We start from the raw sequence: 11,634 nt of genomic DNA on the forward strand, positions 1-11,634 counted from the left end.
ACTTTAATCTATGTTATTTAAGATAATTTCAACTACCACGTTGTGTGTGACAATGATTTAAATGAGTAGTTTGCCCTTGGAAAAAGAATATTTATTCACATAATATTAATTTTAGGCTATATTTTAATTTTATGTAGTAAGAATAAAGTTTTTTATAACATTACAAAACTTCTCCAGTAGAGCAGTTTGTATGGCAAATATAACCAGATAAGATGCCACTGTGTTTAGGTTGATGTGCTGTCGTCCGTACCTATCACAAAATAGCTCCTTTATGGTTATGGTGCCCTGGTACTTTACCTGATACTAATTAATCATTATACGAGTACCTATGTAGATATAAATTGTTGTTATTTTATTTTTATTATTAACGATATAGGGGAACCTGTTGTACTTAGGCCAGTTTTTCGAATTTTGATTTTTTGAAAAATAATGGTGATAGTTAAACTTGTCTAGTGCAGTTATATTTAAAGATCATTTAATTAACTACATAATTCATTCATAAAATTGTGTATAATTTTAAAAATTTGGGCATACTAGCTGCTAGAAAAAAAAAAGGGAAAACTGTCCTAGGTACAACAAACCAGATGTACCTTGGACCGTGTACATTGTACCTATTTAAATAAATGCTTATATTCGCTTCAATTTGTTAATTTTATGTTAAATTATTATTTGAAATATCAATTATTACAGTTATTAGCAACAATATCTAAGTAAAAGTATTTTTTTTAAAAGATTCTCATCCATATTTTTTGTACTATTTATTTTTCACAATTTTTTGGCAACAAATCACTTAAATTTAAGCCGGCTCTCCAGTCCATGTTTAGCCTTACACAATCAACAAAAATATGACAATATTCAACATTTTTTCTAGAAAATTTTGTTGAATGTTGATATGTTATGTCGTGTAGGACAAAATACGCGCTGGAGTGGCTTTAACTTTTAATCTAGATTTTTTTATTTGTTATGATTTAACTTAAATTCTAGCAAAATATCCATTAAAACCGCTTTATCAACAAAAATAATCTTAAAAAAGTCATATGAAGATACATTAAACGTAAATTTAAAAAAACATTAGAAATTAAAAAAATATATATCAAAAACAGACTTTAAATTGCTATTTTGAGGTCTTCGGGGCATTGTTTCTACCTAAAAACATACTATAACACTATAATATGTTTTTTTATTACAATAAAATTCTCATTAAAACGTAATCAGTGACCAAGGTACATCGCTAGTTGGGTGGTCAAGGTACAACATTACGACTACTTCACTTAATAAGCATAATAAACCCACTTCCATTTGAGCTTAGGATCTGAAACTCATATCGTCCAGTAGCTAGATATATAAAGATTATGTTCTAACTATAACCGTTTGGTCAAACATGCAACATTTTTCATAAATTGACATGAAGTAAACCTCCAAAAACTCACTGCGTCAGTGTAAAATATTAAATTACCATTTTTTCTTGTACTTGCACGGCGTCGGCGAATCTTAGCTAACTTCACGTTAATGTTGACAAATAACGTATGTAATACCCTAGACAACTTTTCATAAAACCTCATAATTTAAAAAATATATACAATTGTTTTAGGTACAACTCTGTCCAAGGTTCAACAGGTTCCCCTACGTTTTATTGCATGTTCAATGAAATCAATTTAGAATTGATAGAGGTATTCCACAACACTGTGCGCGCGATGTGCCCCCCTCCCCGCGCGCCGCGCCCGCGCCGGTCCTCGTTTGTCAACTTTACTCCCAGGGGTATCGTGGGTCTGAAGTGTAGTTCTTTAACGAGACCCACGATACCACCAGGGGTATCGCCAGGGGTATCGTGGGTCTGCAGTAGTAGTAGGGATGTTATGGATTATGTAGTTTCGGTTATGGATACGATTACGGATATAGGAATAATATTATACCGGTTTCGGTTACGGATATTTTTTATTTCGGAAAGGTATCCGAAAGTTTCGGTTACGGTTACGGATATCTGTGCTTTCGAATGCAATTTGAGATAAAATAAAATAATAAATAAAAACTACATCGAACAAAAAGTAATTAAAAAAATAAAAAATTATACTAGATGGCATTTTACTCATAAAACTCATTTATTTTTGTAAATAGGCTGTAAAAAGCAGTTATTTCACATTATAAAGGTAAATCACATTACTTCACGTTATAGGCCAGTAGAATTAGCTTTTAAATCGGAAATAATTCCTACAAAAGATTTTATTGCTTTAATGGCTTCATTGGTTGCCCATTAAGACTCCTAGGTTTTCGACTTCGACGGAGTTGTGCTTAAGTGGTAGGGGCGCCCGAAAGGGGCGCTTTTTCGGTTTTCCGGTTATACCACGTAAAGGACTTACTCTATCGAAAAGTGGTCTTCCTGACGGTTGAAGGGCATTTAATCCTGCGTTAAATAAGACCAAATTCATAATTTTTGGACAAACCGTTCTCGTGCAAATGTTCGGCAAAGTAGAAAATATGTGTTTAATTAATGACCCTCTCTACTTCCAATAGCTCTTCACCCGTAGGCTCCCAAGCCTTGTAAAAGGTCGCCTTAACCAGCGTATCCCTGTCAAGGCTCACGAGTTGGATTCGCTTATCCTTGTTCGTCCCAGCACTCCCAGCCGTTCCTTAACTGCGGTTGCTGCACCTCTTCCTGGCACTCTCCTGAACGACTCTGTGTTACCTAATGTGGCTGCCCCTCTTCCTTGTACCCTCCTGTACGATTGCATTTCTTATCCATATGCCTGGTCCAAGCTTTGACGCCACAAAATCAACTTCGTACGCGTGAAAATAGTTTAAATACTATTTTCCGTGCTTGCAACATTTTTTTTTACTGCTTCGCTTCTATTAGTCGTAGAGTGATTGTTTATATCCTATAGCCTTCCTCAATTTATGAGCTATTCAACACAAAAATAATTATTTCAATCAAACTAGTAATTCTTGAGATTAGCGCGTTCAAACAAACAAACAAAAAACTCTTCAGCGTTTTAATATGAACATGTTGTTGTTGAACCTTAGACCAGGCATACGGCTAGGCAACGTAGTCGCGCAGGACGATACAAGGAAGAGGGGCAGCTACAGTAGGTAACACAGAGTCGTTCAGGTGAGTGCCAGGAAGAGGTGCAGCAACCGCAGTTAAGGAATGGCTGGGACGAACAAGGATAGGCGCATCAAGCTCGTAAGCCTTGATAGGGTTACACTGGTTGAGGCGCTCCTTTTCAAGACTTGTAAGCCTGCGGGTAACGAGCCATTGGACGTAGAGAGGGTTATTAATTATACACATATTTTCTACTTTGCCGAACATTTGCACGAGAACGGTTTGTTCAAAACATATGAATTTGGTCTTATTTAATGCAGGATTAAATGCTCTTCAACTGTCAGGAAGACCACTTTTCGATAGGGTAAGTCCTTTACGCGGTATAACCGAAAAACCGAAAAAGCGCCCCTTTCGGGGGCCCCCACCACTTAAGCACAACTCCGTCGAAGTCGAAAACCTAGGAGAGTCTTTATGGGCAACTAATATGAAGCCATTAAAGCACTAAAATCTTAAGTACGAATTATTTCCGATTTAATTCATTTTTGTGTTTAATTCTGGCCTATTAAGCCTTTGTATAATTCTATACATAAAACAATTGAAACTGCCTACATCCGAAACTTCAATCGATTACGGTTTCGGATATTTTTTTATTTCTGATATCCGAAAGTTTCGGTTACGGTAATACGGATATCCATAACATCCCTGTATTTGTATTGTAAGTGTATTATTTTTATTAAATAATAAACTTAAAATAAACTCGTAATTTGTATTGTTATTTAAAATTATTTATGGAAGACATTAGTTTTAGGCTTTACTCGCTATAAATATTATCAATGAGTGCTATGACTATTAATTTGAATTTTTGGATAGATAGAGTTTATTCTGTAACCTATTGCTGATATCGTTAGAGCTCGTGAAGCACTTCGAATCAGTACCTAACCAGTTTTACGATATCTAGTGTAGTTTTTAATATTATGTGGCTTTACCAAATGTATGGAAGCTGTAAACATCGATTTTCGGATAGATCCAGTTCATTCTGTAACCTATTAAATTTATTGATACCGTTTGATAGATCTCATGAAGCACTTTCAGGATCAGTAACTAGTTTTTTGATATCTTGTATAGTTTATAAATAATCCGAGTGAGATCACTAAGTGATCTCACTTATCGTTTCCACTCTGTATACTGAATTATTTTGAATTTTAACTCTCGGATAAAAGTTTGGTCGAATCGGGCCTAGGTAATTTGGCATTTAGAAATAAGAAAATTGATAATCCTAAGTTATACAAATTATATTTCTTCCCTTCTTTATACATGTCCGTCTGAGACTTCTCCAGCCACTTTAAATAGGTGTACTTTATGTAGGCTTTTGGTTTAGAGGTTCACTTTCTTTACTGATCAGATTTACATCGGGACTAGACTAGGTAACACATATACAAGGCTCAAAGAGATGCCACACGCACGGGCGTCGACATTGCGTTGCGGTGCGCAGTGGTACAGCGGCGGCTCATACATCAACGCCCGTGTGGCGTCTCTCTCAGCCGATCGAAGATCGTTTCCAAACGTCCATGTCACCTGTTAAGTACCTGCTCCGATGCGGCTACGGGACGGCACACAGCGCGTGGCGCGCGCGCACGTGGCGCTCCAGGTCGCGGCGCCGCACCAGCCGCTTGCCGCACACGCCGCACGCGTGCGCGCCCGCGCCCGCCGCCGCGCCCGCGCCCGCGCCCGCGTGCAGGCGGACGTGCTTGTTCAGGTTGCTGGGGTCGCCGAACGCGCGCAGGCAGTAGCGACAGCGCAGCGGCTTGTAGCCCGTGTGCGTGCGGATGTGTATCTTGAGGCCGTACTTGCGCGAGTACAGCTTGCCGCAGTACACGCACACGTGGCCGCCGCGCGCGCGCCCCCAGGCGGCCGCCAGCGCCTCGAGGCGCGCGGCGTCGGGCTCGCGGGCGGCGTCCTCGCGGGCGGCGTCGGGCTCGCGAGCGGCGTCGGGCTCGCGCGCGGGCTGCAGGCGCCGCGCCAGCAGCGGCAGCGCGCGGCGCCACACCGCGGCCGCGTCGTGCGCGCCGCACGCCAGAAACAGGTGCAATTTCAGCGGGTTGGGGCGCTCGAATAGAGCGCCGCACTCGTGGCACGCGTAGCTCCGTCCGCCTAGTAGAGTGTAAAATTCACTAAATGTCCGTCATCCACATTATTAGTGCCCGTCGCTGTGGGAATTCAGACACACACCCGTATTCACAAACGAAGCTTGCTTAATTGAAGCAGCAAATGGAACGCACAGCGTTAAATAGAGCTCTGTGATTAGTACGTGTGTGTCACCCTGTGCGTCCACCACCTCATAGTCATCATCAACAGCCCTTTACAGTCCACTGCTGGACTATGAGCCTCCTCCACTATAGTGGAGGGTTTTGCCATAATCTCCACGCTAGGCAGGCGGGTTGGAGATCGCAGTTTAAAAGATTGATGTTTTTCAGAGAGCGCTGCTGCCCATTCTCTGTTTGATGTGTAGTCCCTAAGTCGCCTCTTACGACACCCGCGGGAAGAGTAGGGGTTGGTGACAAATGTATTCTACTCTGCCGTCACCACACGGCTTGATGCCACCTCATAGTAATGTTTGTGAATACGGGCGTCAGTCACTACGCCAGAAAGCAAAGGAGCTTGTCATGTTTTTGTTGTTTTAGTTCAACTAACGCAGTGTTTAAACCTTATTCATGACAGGAGTCGACCCCCTCTATCATGATAAGATATTTTGCGACCCCCCGACCGTTCGCTTTTTTTCATGCATTTTATTACATTACAAAATTTTATTATACAGGGTGTTTGGCGCATCGTGTGCCAAAATGATTTGGCGGATTGAATGGGTCATTTCCTATATTTTCAGCCCCCATAACACGTTCCATGCCAGGCGGTTACTTTTATATTAATTTTTTTAGTAATTTCACCAAAATACCCAAATCGCATCATTTAATTTCGATTTAAAAAAAAACTACTAGGCGTAGCTTCAAAGTAAATATTTTGTTTTGACGTGCATTAATGTAGGGTTGCATCAAATCTAAATTTACTGGCAAATATCATCTAGTTTTTTTTTAATTCAACTTTGAAGTTTTCCGAAAAGTTAAAAATGAACTGAACATTTAAGTTTACATGGCTATAAAAAAATAAATAATAGACGTAGCGATCTTCGGATTTTATCAAAACTTCTCTAGTCTATCCCCATTCAAATGGTATACTAATCTTGTTTAAATAATAACAACAACTTCACAAATTCCTAAAATTAGTGCATTGACTCTACTCGAACTGATTTGCGAAATTTGTGTTTATAGCCCCTTTTTGTGTGAATAGCACTCACGACATCTTCTAATTTCGACTGTTGTCGTATGCAGCCACATTTCTCTTTTTATTACTACAAAGGCGTTTTCTATTCGTTGTTGTAGTTCTTCTATTGTTTGAATCCGTTACGTACACCAGTTCTTTAGTTTGTCCCCAGACGTAAAAATCTAACGGAATTAGGTCTGGGGAACGTGCAGGCCACTGTATAGGGCCATCTCTTCCAATCCACGAGTAGAAAACGCCTTCGTAGTAATAACAAGAGAAATGTGGCTGCATACGACAACAGTCAAAATTAGAAGATTTCGTGAGTGTATACGTGTTGCCGAGGCGGTCATTTTGAACAAAATTTGTAATAATTAATAAACGATCAAAATAATTATTTACGCCTTTAATTTCAAGAAATCCACATTGAAAAACGATAGGGAAAAGGTTTTTACATTGCATAAGATAAGTATTTTTTACCTGTTAGGTGTTTAATTAAGTGCTATTAATTAACACAAAAAGCCCTATAAACACAAATTTCGCAAATCAGTCCGAGTAGAGTCAATGCACTAATTTAAGGAATTTGTGAAGTTATTGTTATTATTTAAACAAGATTAGTATACCGTTTGAATGGGGATAAACTAGAGAAGTTTTGATAAAATCCGAAGATCGCTATCTCTTTCATTTATTTTTTTATAGCCATGTAAACTTAAATGTTCAGTCCATTTTTAACTTGTCGGAAAACTTCAAAGCTGATTTAAAAAAAAACTAGATGATATTTGCCAGTAAATTTAGATTTGATGCAACCCTACATCAATGCACATCAAAACAAAATATTTACTTTGAGGCTACGCCTAGTAGTTTTTTTTTAAATCGAAATTAAATGATGCGATTTGGGTATTTTGGTGAAATTACTAAAAAAATTAATATAAAAGTAGCCGCCTGGCATGGAACGTGTTATGGGGGCTGAAAATATAGGAAATGACCCATTCTATCCGCCAAATCATTTTGGCACACGATGCGCCAAACACCCTGTATTACAAAGATTTTTTAGGGACCGAATATTTCAATCCAAAGGTACACCATAATGGAGAAGTTTGGTGATGTTGAAAACATCATATTTTATTTTCGGCGAATGGGATTAAAATATAGACCAAAACTAAGTTTTTTTTAGAAATCCATCAAAAATGGTTAAGAAATTATTTATTTAAACTATACCTACATATTTTCGCGTGTCCTCAATAAGTGGGGAAAACATCCCATTTCGAAACTTGTCAGTATGAAGCCAGGTTTGAAATGGGATTTTTTTCCCACTTCGTAGCCAGCTACGAAAGACTACGAAATGGTCCAAAATCTACCTTTATAACTTTATTGTTTTTTTTTAACAGAGCTAGTTTTTCGACCTCTCGCGACCCCCCTATAAAGGCTCCGCGACCCCCTGGGGGTCCGCGACCCACAGCACAGGTTGACAACACTGAACAAACGGATCTACTCGCTCGCTTACTGGGAGCGCAGGAATCCTCGAGTGCATGTCACCGGGCGGAGGTGTCGAGCCGCGCGGCGCCGGTTGTCGCTTGCCTCTCGTGTCAGTTTCAAGGGCACTTGCGAGCCGTTTGCAAATTTTTAGCATTGGTTTATCATTTCCAACAGTATGACATAAAATTGGGTTTTGTTTAAATTATTTTCTTCTCTTCTCTTCGCCGCGCTTCCCTAGTATTACGCTGGTCTGGTCTTAAGTGTGCTTTATAGTCAGTGACTATCAGACCTATAGACTAAGAGCTGGTGAACGCCAGACCTACGTCATTTTATAAAAGCTGAAAGTTTGTCAGCGTATAGTAAGTAGAATTACAGTCTATTGAATATACAGAAAAAGCCACCGTAAAAGTTAGGCTTACTTTAAACCATATAAAAGCTGACTATTATATAAAATATTTGGGCAATAATTAGAAGTAGTTTCCTCATCAGCCAGACAGTTTTGACAGTTCCAACTCCTTGCCAGACAGTTTTTTTTAAGATAGCTGCCAAAGCCACGATGACCCGAACTTCATGATTCACCAAAATTCTATCCTATATTGTGAGGATACGCTGACAAACTTTCAGCTTTAAAAAAATGACGTAGGTCTGGCGTTCACTAGCTCTTAGTCTACTAGGGAGGCGTAAACCCAGCGAGCGCTGGCAAGACACGACGTACGAAAGAAGAAAAAGGTCCTAAAATGGTGTTTTCGACAGGGTCCATAATTGTATCTTAAAATAATACCATATCACCTCTGTAACATTATGGATGCAATAAATGATTGAGTCCTATTTGACGCTACTGTGGGTCAGGCCTCACTTTAACGACGATAGACGATATCCTCTTTATTACCGTGCTCATCCGACAGGTCAACAGAGTGACGGGTTTCAAACACGGTCTAACTTTGAAGCAGAAGGTACCGAAATCGAACGAACCGATACCTGGTTCGTTCGATTTCGGTATTCGGTACGAATGATATTCGTGAACGCTCACCTTTAATGTTAGCCAGAGTGAGGAAGGGCATGTCGAGAGCGGCGAGCAAGCCCTCGTCGAACCAGAGCGGCGGCGCGCGGCCGGGCGGCGCGTCGGCCAGCAGCCGCAGCCGCAGCCGGCCCGCGCCCGCCAGCGCCAGCTCCGCGCCGCGCGACGCCACGTCCCCCGCCAGCGGCGCCGCCGCCGCCGCCGCCGCCGCGCCCGCCGCGCAGCCCAGCCGCGCCGCGCGCCACTCGCCGCCGCCGCCGCCGCCCGGCCGCCGCAGCGCCGCCTCCAGCTCGCCCACCGTGAACTCGCACGACTCGAAGCCCCGCGGGAGCGCGCGCGGCGCCGCGGGCGACGTGGTCAGGGACGCCGAAGCGAACGACCGGATTTCGGCGATCATCGCGATGCTGTGTGGCGAGAGGGCGGCGCGGGCGCACGTGGGTCGTGACTGCGAGCGCCGGGAGGGTCGCGCGCGCTTTATACGGCGGAGGGCGGAGGGCCGATGCATCTCAGCCGCCCTCCGAAAGCGGCGCCCCGTGATTCGCACTCGAAATCGTAGGCCCTCCCCGTTTCTCTATGGCACTACACCACATACGACTGCAATTTTATTAATCTGCAATTTAATTAGAAGTTACATAAGTAACCGAAAAAGTACTTAATCGAGTGAGAACATTTTACATTGTTATTATGGAGTAGCTACGAAATACCTACGACTTTTTAATTCTTCATCATCATCATCATCATCATTTCAGCCATAGGACGTCCACTGCTGAACATAGGCCTCCCCCAATGCTTTCCATGTTGATCGATTGGTAGCGGCCTGCGTCCAGCGCTTCCCTGCTACCTTTACGATGTCGTCGGCCCACCTTGTAGGTGGACGTCCCACGCTGCGTTTTCCGGTACGCGGCCTCCATTCCAGAACCTTTCTGCCCCATCGGCCGTCAGTTCTGCGTACCTACTATGTGCCCTGCCCATTGCCACTTCAGTTTGCTAATCCGTTGGGCTATGTCAGCGACTTTGGTTCGTTTACGGATCTCCTCATTTCTGATTCGATCTCGCAAAGAAACACCAAGCATAGCCCTCTCCCACTGCAGACCCACGATACCCCTGGCGATACCCCTGGTGGTATCGTGGGTCTCGTTAAAGAACTACACTTCAGACCCACGATACCCCTGGGAGTAAAGTTGGCAAACGAGGCCCGGCGAGGGCGCGGCGGGCGGGGAGGGGGGACGCACAGTGCACACGGCTAGTGCACAGTGTTGTGGAATACCTCTATGAATTCTAAATTGATTTCATTGAACATGCAATAAAATGTAGGTATATCGTTAAAAATAAAATAACAACAATAAATTCATACCTACCTACATACAACGAATAAAATTAATTAATAGCACTTGTAAAATAACTTTTTGACTTTAATTATTTATTTTTGTCCTGGTAGGTAGGCTATGTTATTTGATGTGATAAAAAGATAATTTTATCTACCTCGTGTGTGACAATGATTTAAATGAGTAGTTTGCCCTTGGGAAAAAAAGAGTTATTATCAATAATTTATATTTATATAAAATTAATATTATGTGAAAATTAATATATTCACATAATATTAATTTTAGGCTATATTTTAATTTTGTGAAGTGAAAATAAAGTTTTTTTTAACATTACAAAACTTATCCAGTAGATCAGTTGTATGGGAAATATGTATAACCAGTTGAACAGTTGAGCAGTCTAGTTGAGCATTGGGAAAATTTACTACGGTAAATAAAAGGTACCAGGGTAACATAACCTTATGGGAGCTATTATCAAATTCTTCTTGGTTGACCCGAGAAATAAATATCTACCTGTCACAAAATAGATCCTTTATGGTTATGTTGCCCTGGTACTTTACCTGATACTAATTATTCATTAAACGAGTATGTAGGATTGTAGGTATGAATTGTTGTTATTTTATTTTTAACAATATAAATTTTATTGCATGTTCAATGAAATCAATTTAGAATTCATAGAGGTATTCCACAACACTGTGCACTAGCCGTGTGCACTGTGCGTCCCCCCTCCCCGCCCGCCCGCGCCCGCGCCGGGCCTCGTTTGCCAACTTTACTCCCAGGGGTATCGTGGGTCTGAAGTGTAGTTCTTTAACGAGACCCACGATACCACCAGGGGTATCGCCAGGGGTATCGTGGGTCTGCAGTGGCCCTCCACTTCCATAGCACGCTGTGCAACTTTGAGCTTCTGTATAAGGCCTATAGTGAGAGGCCACGTTTCCGAGCCATAAGTTATCACTGGTAACACACATTGGTTATACACTCTAGTCTTCAGGCATTGAGGTAATTTGGACGAAAAGATGTTGCGTAGTTTCCCGAACGCTGCCCAGCCGAGTTGGATTAGACGATTGACCTCCTTCTCGAAATTGGACCTACCTAGCTGAATCGTTTGTCCGAGGTAGACATACTTGTCGACAATCTCGAGAATTGAGCTCCCAACTGAAACTGGGTAGGGCGTAACATGGACATTCGACATAAGCTTCGTTTTGTCCATGTTCATCCTCAGGCCTACCTGTTGGGAAACTCGATTAAGGTCTTCGAGCATTGTGCCAAGATCTTCCAACGATTCTGCCATGACCACAATATCGTCGGCAAACCGAAGGTGAGTGATGTACTCGCCATTAATGTTTATGCCGAATCCTTTCCATTCCAGGAGTTTGAAAGCGTCTTCCAATGCAGCGGTGAACAGTTTCGGAGATATAACATCTCCCTGCCTAACGCCTCGCTGCAGTGGAATCGCCCTCGTGCTCTGC

At 41.9% G+C, this 11,634-nt stretch overlaps 1 protein-coding gene across 1 annotated transcript; it reads right to left on the minus strand.

Annotated features, from left to right (window-relative positions):
- Positions 1 to 4,637: 4,637 nt before the first annotated feature.
- On the minus strand, positions 4,638 to 9,348 carry LOC135071312 (zinc finger protein Gfi-1-like). Its single transcript, XM_063965105.1, has 2 exons — positions 8,856 to 9,348; positions 4,638 to 5,188 (listed from the first exon to the last, which is right to left on the minus strand). The coding sequence occupies exons 1-2, from the start codon at positions 9,346 to 9,348 to the stop codon at positions 4,638 to 4,640; spliced, it is 1,044 nt and encodes a 347-aa protein (XP_063821175.1).
- Positions 9,349 to 11,634: the final 2,286 nt, after the last annotated feature.

Source organism: Ostrinia nubilalis, chromosome 4 (genome assembly GCF_963855985.1).
Source record: "Ostrinia nubilalis chromosome 4, ilOstNubi1.1, whole genome shotgun sequence".
NCBI classification, from domain to species: domain Eukaryota; kingdom Metazoa; phylum Arthropoda; class Insecta; order Lepidoptera; family Crambidae; genus Ostrinia; species Ostrinia nubilalis.